An 18,677-nucleotide genomic window follows, 5' to 3' on the forward strand; every position below is an offset into this window, starting at 1 on the left:
AGTAGTATTTGCTTTTTGCACATAGCTGTCGCAAAGCCGTTCAGGTTTAAGGAGTTGGACCCATGAAGTCCCCATTCCCCTTTGGTCGCGGCGCAGATTAGACGAGGCCCGAGCAGACTGCAGCCAAGCGCGAATCACCATCTTCCCCGGCAATCAGAGCAACGCTCCCAAATCCTCTTCTCCAAGGGCTCCTTCATCCCGTCGCGACTCTCTCACGAATCATTGCGGCTGCTGGACCCATTGTGTGCGGCCGTGTCTCGGATCGCCGACTTCTGCTTGTCTTTCGTTGTAGTAATTCTCCTTCTCTTTCCTTCTGATAGCACGCGCCGGTACCAGTTGACCACACCCTTCACCAAGCAGGGAAGTTGCTTGCACGCGCATGCAAACCACCCCTCACAACTTCTGGCCTGCGTCCCCACACCTACGTCTTGCCTCCTTCTCGCCCATGGCATTGTTTTTATAGCTGCAGTGCTCCATAATAGGGAGGTTTCTACCGTGAGGCTACTTGTACACGACAGCCTGCCAGCGGCCGTGGTCTGCCCGGCATCGCCCCTTCCTTCTCCGCCCTCGAAACCCTACATTGCGCCGTCCAGCCGACGTCGACGGGTCTCGCGCTCCCAAACCAACTTTTCCTACCGCCTCGTAGTCTCGGGCGGCACGTCATCGGACGGACCCCCAGCCACCTCGCAGCTCCTTCCATGGCGACTTTCGCGGCATCCCGCCAAACCCCAGCTTCGATCCAGCAACTGACGCCCCCTAGCAGTTCCCACGGCGCAGGAGGGTCGTGGGACTTTGCTGTGCCTGTCAACGATTCGGTACGTACCAAGTTCAGTCCCTGTGAAGCTGCGTCATATGGGTCCGGCTCGACTTTGCCTTTGCACTAAGTGCACTACTGCGCCTGTCCCCATGGCGCATCTGACCGCCAACTTCACCCACTCACATCCTGATTAACAAACTCGCCTGCAATCATGTCAAGCTACGAGCGATAGTGTGCTGACAACCATCCCAGAGGCAATCATATGAACAGGAGCCCTACATGTCTGAATACGGTGCTTCCGCCCACGGTTCTCGCCAACCCCTCACATCGCAAGCCAACGGTTTCGTCAAGCCTGTACGCTCGCCCACGTGGGACTCGCAGGATCTCAACCAGGCTCCCGACCGCATGAATGAGCTGCACAAGAAGAAGAGTGGAGACATGATTGCGAACAACATCGACCAGGATAGCGTGTTGGAGTACTACAAGAGCCACACCAACAACAAGAAAGGTCCCGTCGCCGTCAAGGGAAAGCCCAAGAAGAAGACGACAAAGTCTGGTGCAACAGAACCCGAGTATGACGAGAATCACTGGATACACAGAGACAAGCTCAAGGAGATTGAAACACGAGAACTCGAAGAGGCAGGTTTCAGGGTTGGCCGGTCGAGCAGATCCAACAGCCGCTCGCAAAGCGCCACACGACGTGCGCGAGACCGCACAAACTCCGCATCGACCGAACGGACACAGAACGGCGAAGAGCGAACCGAGCCCCGAAAGCGCATATCCACAATACCAGCTGAGGATGAAGAGCCGATAGAGGGCTACCATGCTTGGAGCCCAACATTCCCGGCTGACGGCACGACTGAATTTCAACCAAGTTCTCAGCGAACGAATCACACTGTGAGGCCTAGTACGTCTCGCATTCCCCTGCCTAAGACTAGCGGTATACCTGTACCTGCTTCAATGGCAGAGCGTGACGCGCCGCTGCCGAGATCTAGAGCAGGTAGTGGAAACTGGAACGGTGATGCCATCGCTACCATGGGTGCACGAGTGCGAAGTGGCAGTGTAGGCAGCCAAGCGTTGCTCGATGATGCAGACGATGGTCGACAAAGGACTCCACCGTATGGTAGTGGCCATAGGCGCAATACTTCCACCGGAAGCTGGAGTCCGCCAAAGTCACCCCAAAAATCTCCTATGAAGGCCAAAACGCCCGGCAAACCGAACACTACCTCTGGACCACGTAAAGCTAGTGCTCAGACGAAGCCTAGGTCTCGCGTGACCTCCAATAACTCCCCTCCGAACCGTCCGCGTACCAGCGGTGGGTCTACTACAACAAGGCCCACTACAAGCAACCGACCAGAAGGTGAGGCCCCGTGGATAGCTTCCATGTACAAGCCCGACCCACGGTTGCCTCCGGATCAACAGATCATCCCTACGCATGCCAAGCGTATGCAGCAAGAGCAATGGGAAAACGAGGGGAGGGTCGGCTCCATGTACGACAAAGACTTTAGACTGCTGAACGATGACGACATGGCGGACAAGCGACTGTCGCAGCTCGCCAATCTTGATCCCATCGCTATAGAGAAGGCGCGGGAAGCTGAGACCTGGCCCCTTCCCAGTCCCGTGAAGCCAGACTCACCTGCATCGCTTGAAAGAGTTGACACCAACACTGCAAAGTCTCCAGTCAACGAGCAAGGTGCCTACAGTCTGACTCCGAAGATAACCCAAGGTCACGAGCGTGCTCCTTCACCAAAGCTAGCCCCTCCCATCGCGCCCGCAGAGCCAAAGCCTGCAGTGACTCGCATGCCCGAACCGAAGGAGGAGGTCAAGGAGAAAAAGGGCTGCTGCTGCATCGTCATGTAGCTTTCATTATTCCATATACCCATTTCCGTTCCTTACTCATACCAACTGCGTTCAAAGACAGGTTTCCTTCACTGTACGGCGTTCCTGGCGCACAGCCTTTTGGCTGGGTGGCTACTTTCCTCTCTATATTCTTCTCGTTGCAAATCTGGGCTGATAGCGTTCAGCGATCATTCTAGTGTTATCACTTGCTACTTTTCTCGACCCTCCGTACAGTTTGTGCGTTTGGCGTTTGTATTCTTTCATCTGACTTGGGATTCTTTACATCCATGAGTATATCTGATCGGGCGGACCGCCAATATTTCCTTAGTTTATCGTATACAGAGATAGGACGCTCATGTCCGAGGCTAGCAATGGCTTGAGAGTAGGAGGATGAGATATGTTTGGAGAAGACATGGCTACGGCAGGTCCAAGCAGCAGCGGTGAAGCTGCGTCGGTAGAATGTACAGACATACAATGATAACAGTCGTCAAATACTTTCACTTTGTCTGATAGCCCGATACGATCTCGTCCGTTAATTAACGAACATGGTTATCTGTGCCTAGACGGGCCTATCTTGATCGCGTTGAACCTAGACTGCCTGCGTGTAGCAACATGTGTCTTGTGGCTCGTATTACACACGCAGATATTGTCTAATGATAACAATGTTTCAAGTTGCTGACAGCCAAGTATCTTGTTGTCGATGATGGTTCCTTGATCTCTGTGGGCTCATTGATTTTCATGATATTCGGCGCCCTACTAGAGCTGTTCTACACGGTGAAAGCCTACCCTAATGGTACTCGTATAGTTTCATCTTGATAGACCTCTGAGGTGACCAGCGATGGAGTAAGCATATACCATTAATTTCCGCTTATTCAGTATAACCTCTACTGCATGTGCAAGAAGAGTGAGTTTTGCGTGTCGGGAGCGAAAGAAAATATGAAATGCGCTAACCACTTACCAATCGGGACTAGGGCTTCCCACACGGTCGAAATTGAGCTCGGCGAATTCCACAACTTTTTGAGCTTTCTCTTTATCATACACCACCAACTCTTCGAGGAACACCCGACAGATAGAAATCACCAATCATGGTATGTGGCCCTTTGTCTCTGCTCCGGGTTGAGTTGCATCTTCTCTGGCAAAAGAGAACGATGTAGCGCTCAGCACTGCTACCCCGCCCTTCGCACCTCAAGAACATCACTGACGACGCCACCAGTCGGACGGAGAAGACGATACCAAGTCCCAAGTCAGCGCGGCCGCCGAGGTCGAGGTCTCTGCCGATGCTTCCGGCGGTAAGGGCCAGATGAGCGTCCTCGAGGCTCTCAAGGGTGTCCTGAAGCTCTCCCTCATCCACGACGGACTTGCCCGTGGTCTGCGCGAGGCCTCCAAGGCCCTTGACCGTCGTGAGGCGCACATGTGCGTTCTCAACGAGGCTTGCGAGGAGGAGGCATACAAGAAGCTCGTCGTTGCTCTGTGCTCCGAGCACAAGATCCCCCTTATCAAGGTTCCCGATGGCAAGCAGCTCGGCGAGTGGGCCGGTCTCTGTACGTTGCACTCTCTGGTAGACTCTCAAAATTGAACAATGGCTAACAGATCAATAGGCCAGATCGACCGCGAAGGCAACCCCCGTAAGGTCGTCAACTGCTCTTGCGTCGTCGTCAAGGACTGGGGTGAGGAGTCCCAGGAGCGCAGCATCCTCCTCAACTACTTCCAGACCGAGCAGTAAACGTGCCTCACCCGCGAGCGCGATGCCCATCAACATACAAATTTTTCGCACAACCAACCCTCGGCTGCATCAGTTTAGTCGCACCTCGGCATGACACGGAGCTTGGGACGGATGGCAGGGCGAATTTAGGGTTATGATGTGATGGGTTGCATGGATTTAGACAGGTCTTTTGGACCATGATACCAAATGAGAAAGGACTGAACGAACGCCAACACATCTGAATTTTGTCCATGTAAATTTGTGATACTATTGCTGTGAAGTTTACGATGTGTGGGTCAAATCGTAGGGGGAAATATATTTTCATCCCCTCCCCCATACTCCAATCGCTGTGTACTTTGTTTGTTCTGTATGGTGTATGGATGGGAGCGAAAGTCATGTGGGACATGTCTTTGAACGTACATGACGACATGAAAGCCATACCCATTCTAGGCCTCTACGCAGTCTAAGTACCGCTCAGGCTGTTTCGGGATTCTTGAAGGTGGCGGGTACTGGCCGTCTTCTTTACGCTTTTCTCTGCCACAACATGAAGGTGAGTGAGAGACAGTTCAATCTCATCCCAATAACAATAATCTATATTCTTGACCTGCCCGACTTCCACTTGTTCCCTCTGCTATATGTATTGCTATCTGATAATGCTAATTCTTGCCAACATGCTATGCGAACGCTTCAAAAGTGCAGATGATGGATCTAAATTTCGACAAGCAAACAAAACTCGGCACGCCTAGACATCGCGAACGGTGCGACGTGGAATCTCAGTCTCTACCATTTCCAACCCGCTCAAACTAGGGTACCTCTTGCTGAAGGTGTCGACGTCAAAGTCATCACCACCGTCGCGGCTGACGGGCGCAAGTAGCTTCTCTTTAACTGTAGGGGCAGACTTGACAGGCGAACTTTGACCAGGACCTACTGAGCCCCCTGTTTGCAGATTTTTAGGCTTGGGGGCGCGTGGAGGCGGTCCAGAGGGGTTGCGAACATTGATTGTTGGCGGTGCTGAAGCGGAAGGTGCTGGTGGGGGCATATTCGGTCGGATCGAAGACGGTTTTGCGTAAGCAAGGTCTTGAGGCTGTTGCGAGGAGACATTCATGGGTTTACGGGCAATGGCGGGTGGCTGTCGTGCACCGCTTTGGTCTTGTGGCCGCATAGGTAGAGGTTTTCCAGTATCAGTATACTTCCCGTAGCCCTCAGCCGTACGATTGGACGCTGCTGGCTTGCTGCTTTCATCGAGCAAGTTCTTGACGCGGTTCTGAATCGATGAAGCCTTGGATGGGCCGGCTTTGGGCCCTCCCTGCCCCTGCGAGGCAACGCGTTGCTTGTACTCGGCAGCAGCAGCTTCAACACGGCGCTCTTCTTCAGCTAGTTGTCTCTTCTCGAGTTCTCTTCGAACCTCTGGTGGTAGATCCTGCGTTTCATCGATTTGGCTGCGATCGTCATCACTCAAGCCACCTGTAGCTTCGGAGCCGGCGATAGGAGTCAGGCCACCCTTGGAATCCATGAACTGGTCGGTTGGCGTCATGGGTGGTTGATCGCGTTCATGTTCGGGCGTCTTGGTGGATTCAAAGCGACGGAAGGCGTCGCCAAACCTTCCCTTGACGATGTTTGTGATGCTCCCGCGCTTGCCATGTTTGCCGTGAGAGCTACTCCGGCGATGCTTATGACCATGCTCTTCCTGTTCAATGGAGCGTAGGAAGTCGACACTCGACCTAACATTCTTTTCCTCTGGCTCGGAGTCGTCGATTGCATTTGCGGTGACACGACGCTGTAATGATGGAGCATCAAAGTTACGACCGGGAGCCATCTCTCGATCACGGAGATAATCAAGGTTTGACTCTACGTGCATACTGGCTGGACGTGCATTTGAGTTTGCAGATCTCGATCGGTCGATTGCAGAACCCATCTCCATAGCCGATGGGCGTGAGCTTTCCAGAGAAGGTCTAGAAGAAGCAGGAGATTGAGGAATGTTGAGCTGGGACTTTGATCTCGATTCAAAAGAAGGGCGTGCTGGCAAAGCAAATTCGGGTCGCAACGATGGACTGCTCAGAGGACTTCTTGGTCGACTCTCCGACGCCTGTTGGCTCAGAGCACGGTTGTGGTGTGTTGAGAGAGGCACCTTCCAGATTGGCCGGCTGTTGACGTCTGGGAGTTTCGGCTGTGCGGAAACGGGAGATGCCCGTGGCGACGTTTGGACACCAGTAGACACCATACCGACCCGCTGTGGGATGGGCGATTGGATGTTTGTGCTAGCGTTTCGTGGACTATCTTTGGCTTCATAGGGTTGTGGTTTTCTCAGAGAGGTGGTCCTGGAAACGCCCGCGGAGGACACTGCGGATGAGGGCTTTACGCCAGGTGCTGAATCAACCTTGGAGAGCGGAGGCGATGCAAAAGCTTCATCCGCAAGCGCATCTGTCACACGCTTAGTAAGTGCTGGGTCAGAAGTCGTTGGTGCCTCGCCGAATTCAAACTTCTGGCCTCGGTCATGCAACAAGGAGAATTCGTCCAGAGAAGGGAAGCGTGAGGCTAGCTCGTCAGCAGCAGCACGTCTGACCTGAACATCCTGGGAGTCGAGTGCAGCGAAAGGATCAGATGTCGTTCCTCTCATGGGCGATGGACTTGGCCTTGCTGCTGGAGGTGCCTGAACTGGACCAGTAGGTCGGCCTCTCCTCATGGGCGTAACGTCTGGTATCTGCTGAACCTGCACGGTAGGTGCAACTCTTTGTAGACCGACAACAGGAGGCGGCGAAGAGACTTGGGGCTCGGTAGGCGGAAGCTGCTGGTTCCGTCGCGCTTCTGACTGTGTTCTGCCAGAGTAGATCTGGCTAGTCTTAGCATGGAGCAGTAAAGCCAGAGTGTCAAACATACATCCTTGATAGGAATCGGCCGGTGTCGCATCGAGCAGACCTCGGCGACCACCTGGTAGATGTTGGGTCTATGCTGTGGATTCTCTCTCAGCATCGAGCCTGCTTACAATCAGTCACTGTCCATGGTCTAGTTAACTGCACGAACCTATGAGCTTCTTTATCCTGTCGGAGAACTGGGGGTAGGCTGGGTACTTGAACGAGGCGTTCAGGATGGCCATTTGTCCCACTTCTTCGAAAGGCGTCGTATAGTAGCATAATTTGTACAAGAGCACACCCAGCGCCCATATGTCGCTCTTCTCGTCTATTGGTTGTTTGCGATATACGTCGATCATTTCCGGACTGCGGTACTGTAGTGTGGTATGCCGCTGTACGTCGTCCTCGATCAATCTCCCTTCGGCGGCAGTTGTAGCGGCAGGTCTCGGCGGTGCAGTGGAACCAAAATCGCATAGTTTGTATATCTTGTTGCCTGCCACGGTAGTGATCAAGACGTTCTCGACCTTGAGATCGCGATGGAGGAGCGGTGGCTTGAGGTAGTGCATGGTTGCAACGCCCTCGACGACATCGGAGAAGATGTGCAGAATCTCAGGCTCGGTCAACCTATGCTGGAGCCTGGTGTTCATGAAGTCAATCAAACCGCCGCCTGAACAGAATTCCATGAGCAGAAATACTTCATAGCCCCCGGTCTTGAGCTGTGAAGCATGCGAGTCCATGTATGTGACGATCTTGCTGTGGCCCTTGAGCTTCTTCATGGTCTCGACCTCGGTCCTCATATTGGCGAGTGCATCTTTGTCTGCACAGGCTACCCGCTTCAGGACAGCCGTCTCGGGGGTTCCGTTGTCGGATTTGGGTACGCGGACGAGGTAGACATGCGCGAAACCGCCCTCGGAGAGGTACTTGTCGATGGTGACACGGTGGTTGCCCACCTGGACCTTGGTGCCAGGCGCAAAGGTGCCTGGAGGGGCATTGGAGACGGCGATGGGCGCCGGAGCGCGGTATGCGGCTTGCTGGGCCATGGGATGGGCGGCCGAGGGCGCATAGCGAGCGGTGGACATTTGGGCGGTGAGGGAGCCTGCTGCGGTGCAGGACAACGACGAAGCTATATCTTGCGCATCGAACTGGCAAGAGGTTCGGCAGGGCTGCTTCTCGGACGCGAGAAAGGGGAGGGGGTGGTGAGGTTGAGCAAAGGTGGCATGCCTGGAGATGCTTGTGATCGTACAGTAGTAAACGGACCCTTGCAACTACGAGCGCATGGACGAAGCCACCCACGACAACGTCACAATGTATCTTTAGACCACCACGCCTCGCCCTCTCTCACGCCGCATGCAGACCTGCTTGTCTGCCTCTCGCCGCCCCTCACACAACTATTTCAGTCTCGCACGCTCGAGCAGAGCCATAGTCCCGGCTTGTAGCGCCAAGCGGGAAGCACTTTATTCGGCAAAGTACCGTGCTTTCACTCCACGCGTCTTCATTGGGCAGAAACAACATGTCGAGATAATGGACAAAACATTTGTATTCTTCAAAGGACATGATATAGTTGGCGGTGCGGTACTAGTCTATTGCTTTTGCCCGGACTCCCGATGAGCCCTGGACAAGTCTTTGTTGCCACTGCACGACGTGGTCAGGAAGCGTCACCGAAAGGTAACGGTGAAGGAGGGTCAAGTCGGACCTCAGGCGTTAACCAGCCTCGGCGAGAGGGGCAGGGGGGCTGCTTCAACTACAGTCTGCTGCCAAAGACACACGGCCATTTCAACAGGATAGTACCACTGCTGCACCGACGCGACTTGGACGCGGCCATGTCATATGACGATGGTGGGGGAAGAATGCTTAGGCGTGGGCTACTCCAGAGCCCATGACGGCGTGGTAGTGTGAGGGTCGGGGCTGGAAGCAGCCGTGATGCCGACGAAAAACATGGTGTGAAGCATTTGCCCTGCAGTGGAAGCGCGTTGGAAGGCTGAACAGAGGGATCGTCGTCTGGAACAGGCAGACAAGGACGTCGTGTTTGGAGCAGCGGAGAGGGGAGTGCAGGGAAGGACCTTGGCGGGATGCGACGATGGGCAGCGACCCACCCATGACTGCCCAGACGACTTGGTTCCCTCTTTACCTCCAAAGACGCTCGTGTCGTGTGTTGTCGCCTCGCTTGTTCCTATTTAGGAGCGTGAAGAAACTTGACGCTTCTTTCATTGACCAGAAGGCTCCGCACTGTGTTTGTTGCATCTGCAGAGTGAGCGGGCTGCCCAGTACACCCGCCTACCGCCGCGTACACCATCACACCGATCGAACAAGTTAGACCGCCCTGTTCACACTCTCTCACACACACCCCCACGACGACAACGACTTCCCTCAACTTGCCCGAATAGCTGCCCGGTTGATTGCGACCCTCGACACCTCCAAGATGCTGGCCCGACACACAGAACCGGCGCTGGCCCGACACCGACAAGGCAACATGGCGCGCTCACGACGAACCCAGAGAGACGCGAGTACTTCGCGCTCCGACTCTTCCGCCTCGACCTCTCCAGAGCGCGGCTATGACGACGAAGAAGACAAGGACTCCATCATGATGCAGTCCAACGACTCATTGTCATCACTCGCGCCCTCGGTATCGCCAGACTCAGACGACGAGGCTCGCCGGCGCGCCATCGAAGAGCAGAACCGCATCTCGCCCGTTTCCCGCTTACCCGCCGAGCTCATGATCGCCGTCTTCGCCAAACTCTCGTCCCCCGCCGACCTCAAGAACTGCATGCTCGTATCCAAGACATGGGCAGGAAACAGCGTCGGCCTGCTGTGGCACCGGCCTTCCACAAACAAATGGTCCAATGTCAAGAGCGTTATACAGACTGTCCAGACTGTAAACAGCTTCTTTGACTACAGCAGTTTGATCAAGCGCCTGAACCTGGCCGCTCTCGGCAGCGAGGTCAGCGACGGCACACTGAGGCCTCTTTCAAGTTGCAAGCGTGTCGAGCGCCTGACGCTGACCAACTGCACCAAGTTGACCGACTTGAGTCTGGAGGCCATGCTCGTCGACAACCGCTACATACTCGCCCTGGATGTTACCAACGTCGAGTCCATCACCGACAGGTCCATGCTTGCCCTGGCCAAACACGCAGTCCGTCTGCAGGGTCTAAACATCACAAACTGCAAGAGGATAACAGACGCTTCGCTTGAGGCTGTTGCCAAGAACTGCCGGCATCTGAAGCGCCTAAAATTGAATGGATGCTCTCAGCTCAGTGACAGGAGTATCATCGCCTTCGCTAGGAACTGTCGCTACATTCTGGAGATCGACCTTCACGATTGCAAGAATCTCGACGATGCTTCCATCACCACCCTCATTACTGAAGGTCCCAACCTCCGTGAATTGCGCCTGGCTCACTGCTCTAAAATCACAGACCAGGCCTTCCTTCGCCTCCCAGCTGAGGCTACCTACGACTGCTTGCGTATCCTAGATCTTACCGGCTGCGACGAACTACAAGACTCCGGCGTTCAGAAGATAGTCTACGCAGCTCCGCGGCTTCGCAATCTGGTCCTGGCCAAGTGTCGCAATATCACAGACAGAGCCGTCATGGCCATAACTCGTCTGGGTAAGAATCTTCACTACATACATTTGGGACACTGCTCGCGTATCACCGACGTCGGTGTCGCGCAGTTGGTCAAGCTATGCAACCGCATACGGTACATTGACCTCGCATGCTGTACCGCTCTCACCGATGCCTCGGTCATGCAACTGGCTGCTCTCCCAAAGCTGAAGCGCATTGGCTTGGTCAAGTGTGCAGCCATCACAGATCGGAGTATACTCGCATTAGCCAAGCCGAAGCAGATTGGATCTAGTGGACCCATCGCACCTAGCGTGCTCGAGAGAGTGCATCTTAGCTATTGCACCAATCTCTCCCTGGCGGTAAGTTCTCTGCATGTAGCAAAATAGTACCTTTACTGACATGAATAGGGCATACACGCGCTGCTTAACAACTGCCCCCGCCTGACGCATCTCTCGCTTACCGGCGTCCAAGCTTTCCTCCGCGACGACCTTCTCGCCTTCTGCCGTGAAGCGCCTCCGGAATTCAATGATCACCAGCGTGAGGTCTTCTGCGTCTTCAGCGGTGTCGGCGTACAACGCCTTCGCGTCTTCATGAACACCAATGGCCGAGACGATGTTGATAACGAGGAAGACCCTTTCACTCTCAACGACGGTACCATGTACCACGAGGATGAAGATGGCGATAACATGGTTGTGGTCACAGCACAAGCGAACATAATGGCCATTGACGAGGAAGACGAATTCGGTAATGACAGTGAGATGGCAGGGCAAGACTAGGGAATTGGTGACTCGGTCTATAAATGTTTCTGCATCCCTAGGCATCAGCATCGCTGAGTATTCATCTTCGCAGTCTTCTCATCAGCATACATAGAGGAGTTTGGGCGGCGTTGTTAGTCTTTTCGGCATCTCTAGCGGCGCTATATGATATTATTGTTCCTGCAGACGACGCAGAACCGGACGGCTGGTCTTGATAGGACGCACTTTGGTGGCGATTATACCCTTACGCGTTTCTTTAGTATTTTGGTATGGCATGGGGGTACGGGGATAATATACAGAGGTACCCAATTTTCCAAGCCAGGAGCATCACGGATGCAAAGGCCGTACAGCTTATTGAAAACCATGTTTTACTTAGTCACACTGATTGTCACATTACGTATCCTGTGTTGTGTTTTTTTTTTACCGCCAGTATATTCATAAACCGACACAGACTAACAAACTTCCTTCAATCAACCCGGCAACTTCATTTCATCAACCCACACATACATCCACAGTCCGGTACGGGACACATGGCATGTCTGGCAAACCAGTCTCTAGCATGATGCCCATGAAAGCCGTGTGTACAATTCATACAGAACACCATCATCTTCGCTTCCTTGTCTTCTCCCTTGAGCGTCTCATACGCCCCTTGTTTGCTTGGGTCAGGTGAACCTAACCACAGCATGCACAATGCACATCTTGGCATCTGCGCCGCGCAATTGGGGCAATGCAGACCAGGTGTACTGGCGGATTTTGGAGGTTGAACGGGTTTCCCGCCTCCCCCTGCACCGCCGCCACCAAAGGACAGAGAAGGCGTTGCGCGATGTGTTGTCGTCGCTGTAGATGGAGCATTGTTGTTTCCACCACCACTATGTTGGTTAGTAGTAGGAAGTAGCCTTCTCGTACTGTTTCTCGGATCTTTTCTCAACGCGAGGTTCTGCTGGCAATTCAGACAACGTAATGCTAGGCTAGGTTGACTGGGCTTATTCACACTGCGCCCCTCGCGCGTCACGCTGAGCAGGTTGTGCTCTTTGATGTAACGAGTGCGCTCGAGGAATGTACGCCATATTTGTTGTTGCTCGAGGTACATGTCTTTCCAAAGGGTCCAGCGTGGGTCTTGGATGTAGAGTGGACAGGCACGGGAGAGGAGCAAGACGGCATTTTGGAGGCCCATAGTGGGGTGGTGGGAGATGTGGGTCTGGAGGAGGGAGAGGGAACGTGTTGTTAGGCCGGTTAAGAGGAGGGCGGAGATATCACCTTGGCTTGTTGCGGCGTTTTCAGCTGCGCTGAGGAAGTTGGAGAGGTGTTGGTCTGGGAGGTATTTCAATGCGACAGCTACACGGTCTGAGATGGACAGTTGCGGCATGTGAACTACACTTGACCAATCCCCTGTTATGAAGTAGGTGAGGAGGGATTTCAGGTATGCATTGCTTGTCATGTCAGCCATCCAGGCACAGGCTTCTCTTTGCTCGGCTGAGACGCCAGAAAAGGGGGAGGCGCAGGCAATGACGGCTGCAAGACCGATATCGTCTTGTGGGAGTTTCTTGTTTGTGAGGCTAGACCGGAGGAGATTCAGAGCGATGTGTTTGTGGCCCTGGAAAACGGCGAGAACGATGGCTTTGTATATCTCCCCTTCATCGATAAGCCGTTGGCAATTTTGCTCTACGCCAATTTCGTTGAGAGACCAGCCGCAGAGGCTGAGACACAGTTGCCTATTCTCAGGGTACTCAGTGCTCACGCCTTCGAAAGCAGGAAACTCCATGGCCTCAACTATCTCTTTGACTGCATCGCTGAACATCTCATGGCTTGTCTTCGTGTCTGGATCGATAAGTCTCTCGTCGTACATTGTCAACTCATTTGCCCAAATTGAGCTAACTCCCAGGTACTTGAGATCGAGACCATTGCCCACCATGCCATCTCCTGCAGCGTGCGCATCCATGCGGTCAATTAGTGTCCACACATCGACCAACCAGGGATCGTTGTGAACAATGTCTTTGTTTTTAGCACAATCCAGAGAGTAGCCCTCTTGAACACGTCGTTTGGGGGCCTGAAGGACGGCGAGGTAATCGGTGAGAGGTACTTTAAAGTCAGGATAGGCAAGATCGAGAAGGTCCTTGTGCATGTGGTGACTGGGGTGTTTTGTCGAAAGGAGAGGTAGGCTTCTTTGGCTGTTGCTGAGGCTAAGCCTATCGACACTGGAGGAGAGGTTGGTCTTGTGGTCGTATTCAATATCGTACTTCTCGCCTAGCGCTCTGTTTTGTACTTGTATCAGGTCTTCTGCTACCGTGCCATATGGTGAAGTAGGCCTAGCGATACAGGTACGGTCTTTGTATATCTCTTCCAACGCGCTGATATTGAGGCGAGGAGGCGGAGGCGGTACTTTGAGTACTTCAACCTCCCGATTTGAATGTAGGGCTAAAGCGCATTGCCCACTTAGAGGGTTTCCAGCGGTCATAAAGTCGTATGCCACAATGCGTTCTTTGTCATCTTGCCGATGGTTCTTGTCATATGAAGGATAGCGTAGATGATGTGAGGCTTTCGTGTAGTATGGAGAAGCCCATGCTCGAGCGAAGGGTGTGTCTGCTGTCTCAAGAGGTTGATGGGAATGCTGCGCTAATTCAATGATTTTGAATTCTCCCGTGTTGGCGAGCACTCCAAATGTTCCTCTCTTGGTGCCCGAGTATCGAAGACTCCATATGGATGCCGATTGTGAGTTGTCTACAACTGGCTTGAAATCCAGTACCGCACCGCTGCTTGCAGTGTCGTTGGCAGCTACTCGCTGCTTGACGGAGCGAATGTCCCAGACAGTCACAGTAGGATCACCCGCTGTACCTGCTGATAGGAAGTAGTTTTCGTCCAGTGGGTCTATAGCGATGTTGTGCACCTGACGCGTTTGAAATTGCGCAACACCCGTCGTACTAGAGTCTATAGAAGATGAGCAGGGGTGTATTGGCTTGGTTGTTTTTCACCCACCTCTAAGGTCATAGATGCGCACGTATTGCCTCGAAACACCCGCGACAAGCATATCAGGCTGTCCGGTGAAGAACTTGATACTAGAAATCGCCTCGGAGCTTGCCAGCTTCTTGTACGGTTCGTCCTTGGCGGTGACTCGAGAGTCATTCATGTCGTAGATGTTAAGGCAGACATCGTTCCTGACCCTATCCAACCCAGTAGCAAGTAGATTCTTAGCGCTGAAAGCAATGGAGTTGCACTTTCGTTGATGCCGGATGGAGAATGAGTGGATGTATTCAGCATCCGGCTTTTCTGGATCTAAAGTAACGACGGTGGCCTCCCCAGAAGCAGAGCCGACGGCGACCACACTTGGATCTTTCTTAGACCAGTCGAAGGCCGTGTAGTTTGGAAGCTTATCTCGGATACATATTTGCTTGTAATTGACCTTGCTCTTACTAAACTCCTCGATCTGACACAGACGCAATCGATTGCCCGCGACGTCGATGATTAAGAAACGAGGATTGTCCCGTGTGGAGTGTGGTGACCATCTTATTGCAGCTTCCATATTACTGGCTGACTATCGCAACCTTGGGATCTCGCGATAATGGAAGATCAGGGTCCAGCAGCAAAGAAAGGAAGTTTCACAAGTCCACGATGTATTGGCAGGAGGGACTCGGAGCAAACGATGCGGTGCGCATGTTGTAGTACACTCGGCTACGCTGCGCTATCATGCAGGGTCAGAGAGTGTGGATGAACGCCCAACGCGTGATCTTGCTTGGCGTGCATGAGGCGGTCTAACAACCTTAATTCTGCCGCCCCACTAAAACTTCCCTTCCTTCGATCCCAAAGATTTCCGCAGCCGACCAACAAATCACAATCCATACAGTCCCAGCCAGCAAATATGTCGCAAAAGCGCAAGCATGCCGACGCGACCGAGCCGTCCTCGTCCACACCCAAACCTTTCAAGAAGCATCGCGCCTTCAAGCCCGGACAGAGCCACTCCAAACCGAAGAAGCGACCGCACGTTTCGAGCGATATCGACAAGAGTACCAGCACGCACGCGCTCAAGAGCCGTATACGAGACTTGAGGCGACTACTCGCGCACGTCGACAATGTAGGCGACCACAAGATGTCGGCGAGCAATAGGATAGAGAGGGAGAGGGAGCTCGAGGCTTGTCAGCATGAGTTACAGGAGAAGCTCGAATCTACCAGGGAAGCCGAGTACCGGAAGAAGATTATTGGGAAGTATCATCACATACGCTTCTTTGGTACGTCACGATTCACTCAAGGCGCAAGAAAATTCAGCCCCGAGCGATTGCTAACGCGCCTCAGACCGCCAAAAGGGCACGAGGATACTGAAGAAGCTGAAGAAGGAGTACGAGACAGAGGAAGACCAAACAAAGAAGCAGCATCTAGCAGAAAAGGTGCACAATGCCGAAGTCGACGTCAACTACTCCATCTACTACCCGCTCCTGAAGCCCTACGCATCCTTGTACCCAAAGTCCAAGAAGAGCAAGGCCTCGGACTCAGATGACGCAAATGAGGAAGATGTCGATGACAAGGCGAATCGGGACGTCGATGGACCAAAAGGCGATCTGGATATGTGGAAATCAGTTGAGGTGGCTATGGCAGAAGGCACTTTGGATGCGCTCAGAAATCGCAAAGAGGACATGCCTGCTCTTGTACCGAAGAAAGAGAAGAAGACAAAAGAGCAGTTGCAACCACAGCGAGCTGTCAAATTCAAGGAGAAGAAAGTGGAAGAGAAGCTGGCTGCAGCCAAGAATCGTCGCGAGAGGAGGGCACTTGGTGTCCAAGCCCAAGAAGAAGCAGAGGAGAGTGACGGCGGTTTCTTTGAGTAGCTTCATGACACAGCACACTACGTACATCTGCATCATATACCCGGCGATCAATCGTCAAAAAGACTATTCTGGAGCAAACACGCAAATCTCTCTACGTCTTCACATCCCACATGTCTTTGGAAGGATCCTTACGTCTACTGTCCAACAAGCCCCCTCGTCGTATTCCCACCCCCGTAGACCCTGACCGGATGCGCCTCAGTATTGTAGACCCATTCATTTACCCCATCCCTACTAACCTGCCACTCTGCGTCCCCCGCCTGAATAGCAAAACTATACTTCAACACCTCTGCAAACCAGAAGCTCTCCTGAAAATCTGTGTAACCCCCGCCTCCAACGACATTTATATCTTTGATCGAGCTGTAACCACTGCCAACCCTCGTCGTCGCGTTGATTGCCACAAACGCATCCCATGCCCACTCCTGATACTTTGGGTCCGAAGTCGCGCGGTAGGCGTAGTAGTAAGACTCTATGACTTCAGGGCGGAGTTGGTACCCAGCATCTTCGATGAAGAAACCAGTCCTGTTGAAGAAACCAGTCTGGTTTGCAGGTACGGCGGAAGTGTTCCAGGAGAAGATCTCAGGTCCGATGCGCGTGGCGGTGGAGATGTAAGTTTCATGGCAACCGTTAACAAGTTTGAGACCAAAATCGATGTAATCTTGTCTGTCTAGAACTTGGCCGCCTAGGATGAAGTTTCCGCCGTCGAAACAGGCGAGGTGTTGGGACGTCAGATCGAGAGTCGTGTTCTCGTAGGCTGCGAGGAAGGTCAAGTCTGGACGGGGTGCTGGGTTGGAGGCCAGATATGCGATGGAACTGTCTGCTGCTTTGACCCAACGGTCCTTGAGGAAGACGTAGCGTGGGTCATAAATGAACATCTTGATCAGATATTCGTAGAACGAGTCAGAGCCGCCTATCCATCCTCCTTGTGCATCTGTGAATTGCCCGGTGGTGACGTTGATTGTGGAGCCAAGGAGCCCAGGGAACGGTTCGGCGAAGTCTGGAGATGGGTAGAGGAGGTATTGCTCTGCCTTTTCAACCAGGTCTGCAAACGTTCGGTTCCCAGAGAGATCAGCTAGACGGACCCATTCTAAGATCAGTGTACCAACAGTCGCGAGTCCATTTTCTGATCCATCGTTACTTCGGTTGTTAAACGTAAGAACGTTCCAGGGCACTCCTGATGGTGTTTCGAACGCATAAGAGAGGTTATTGGCCAAGTTGATAGACTGCGTGAGTAGAGCTTCCACGTTCGCTGGATCATCTGCCAAGTGTGCCAAAGGACCAGACAGCAAATCGTATCCAGAGAGCATACCACCAAGGTAGCGGATCGTGGTTTCGAACAGGGAGACAGAGTCCTCAGTGAATGCCCAGTTGATGGCAGGGATGTACTCTATGATCTCATTTACAATATCTTTTTGGCCCATGATGAGCGCTGTGCTGAGAGCGTCTACGGCGGAGGCTCCCCACCCGTTTCTGAGACAATTTTAGCACCATCTCGTCTTAACCCGAATTTTGTTACATACCTTGAGTTACTACCGTTGTTGCTCAAGGGTCTTAGCTCGTCCATCGGAAACGCATACTTGCGGTACCCGTCCCAGCTTGTCCTGAAAGCTCCCACCACAGCCTGTGCCCGCTCATCGGATGACGACGGAGATGAAGCATATGTCGGTGGAGGGGCTTCGTCCTGTCTCTTCGGCAGATCTACTGGGGTATTCGACGGTAGAGCCGACACCAGCGACAAGATGCCACTTCCAAGCGCGAAAGATGTGAGATGCATAATGACCAAACGTTTACTATTCACGGATGTTTGCGGTTCCAAAGATGATTTATACGAATGTGTTGAGCAGACCTGGAGTACTTTTCGGGCCGGTCGATGTTCAGCTTGACGGAAGACAGGAACATGCAAGGATATAGGTCCTCTCCGAACCCAACACAAATGGATGAGGCGAGCACAGAGCAAAGTCGATGATGTCGCAAGAGAGGGGAGTTTGAGAGAACGGGCGGCTGGTCATAGTAGGTACTTACCAAGACTTGTCTATTGGCAAGTGCATCACGCTCACTGTCTACTGCAAGTCTCGCATGCAGGCCCATAACCCTGGGTACATCGGGGCACCATTAAAAGATCCATGTAACATCTGAAAGGGGAAGGTAGTAGCTCTGCGCGAACATACACAGACTCTGGCAGCGGATAACAAGAGGCTGGGTACCTGCGATCCCCTCGTGCTAGTGCCAGCCGAGCTCCTTGGATGTGTGTAGATAGCGCATGATGAGACAGGGTGACCGCTGCGGGGAGAAAAGCGAGTGGCTGGTAAGGTTTGTAGTATGCAGGCCCTTGTGCGTGCTATGATGCCGATCCATGAGTGTCTGCCTGACTTTATGCAAATCCCTGAACATGCATCATTAACTGCTACTG

At 53.1% G+C, this 18,677-nt stretch overlaps 7 protein-coding genes across 7 annotated transcripts; 4 read left to right on the top strand and 3 right to left on the bottom strand.

Moving 5' to 3' along the window:
* Positions 1–698: 698 nt before the first annotated feature.
* On the top strand, positions 699–2,617 carry J4E82_009627 (uncharacterized protein; the record flags this gene model as incomplete). Its single annotated transcript, XM_051735850.1, has 2 exons — positions 699–815; positions 1,010–2,617. 2 exons carry the CDS (start codon positions 699–701, stop codon positions 2,615–2,617), a joined length of 1,725 nt encoding a protein of 574 aa, XP_051584373.1.
* A 1,064-nt stretch (positions 2,618–3,681) lies between these two features.
* RPS12 (40S ribosomal protein S12) lies at positions 3,682–4,319 on the top strand (the record flags this gene model as incomplete). Its single annotated transcript, XM_051735851.1, has 3 exons — positions 3,682–3,684; positions 3,810–4,137; positions 4,195–4,319. 3 exons carry the CDS (start codon positions 3,682–3,684, stop codon positions 4,317–4,319), a joined length of 456 nt encoding a protein of 151 aa, XP_051584374.1.
* A 721-nt stretch (positions 4,320–5,040) lies between these two features.
* On the bottom strand, positions 5,041–8,226 carry J4E82_009629 (uncharacterized protein; the record flags this gene model as incomplete). Its single annotated transcript, XM_051735852.1, has 3 exons — positions 5,041–7,128; positions 7,176–7,273; positions 7,320–8,226. 3 exons carry the CDS (start codon positions 8,224–8,226, stop codon positions 5,041–5,043), a joined length of 3,093 nt encoding a protein of 1,030 aa, XP_051584375.1.
* Positions 8,227–9,566: 1,340 nt separating this feature from the next.
* J4E82_009630 (uncharacterized protein) lies at positions 9,567–11,480 on the top strand (the record flags this gene model as incomplete). Its single annotated transcript, XM_051735853.1, has 2 exons — positions 9,567–11,063; positions 11,112–11,480. 2 exons carry the CDS (start codon positions 9,567–9,569, stop codon positions 11,478–11,480), a joined length of 1,866 nt encoding a protein of 621 aa, XP_051584376.1.
* Positions 11,481–12,337: 857 nt separating this feature from the next.
* Positions 12,338–14,976, bottom strand: J4E82_009631 (uncharacterized protein; the record flags this gene model as incomplete). The annotated part of the gene is made up of 3 exons (XM_051735854.1): positions 12,338–12,399; positions 12,453–14,384; positions 14,433–14,976. The coding sequence occupies 3 exons, from the start codon at positions 14,974–14,976 to the stop codon at positions 12,338–12,340; spliced, it is 2,538 nt and encodes an 845-aa protein (XP_051584377.1).
* A 336-nt stretch (positions 14,977–15,312) lies between these two features.
* J4E82_009632 (uncharacterized protein) lies at positions 15,313–16,270 on the top strand (the record flags this gene model as incomplete). Its single annotated transcript, XM_051735855.1, has 2 exons — positions 15,313–15,679; positions 15,744–16,270. 2 exons carry the CDS (start codon positions 15,313–15,315, stop codon positions 16,268–16,270), a joined length of 894 nt encoding a protein of 297 aa, XP_051584378.1.
* A 134-nt stretch (positions 16,271–16,404) lies between these two features.
* J4E82_009633 (uncharacterized protein) lies at positions 16,405–18,166 on the bottom strand (the record flags this gene model as incomplete). Its single annotated transcript, XM_051735856.1, has 3 exons — positions 16,405–17,737; positions 17,788–18,057; positions 18,114–18,166. 3 exons carry the CDS (start codon positions 18,164–18,166, stop codon positions 16,405–16,407), a joined length of 1,656 nt encoding a protein of 551 aa, XP_051584379.1.
* Positions 18,167–18,677: the final 511 nt, after the last annotated feature.

This window comes from Alternaria postmessia, assembly GCF_024291825.1.
Source record: "Alternaria postmessia strain BMP 2775 chromosome Unknown scaffold_96, whole genome shotgun sequence".
Taxonomy (NCBI): Eukaryota; Fungi; Ascomycota; class Dothideomycetes; order Pleosporales; family Pleosporaceae; genus Alternaria; species Alternaria postmessia.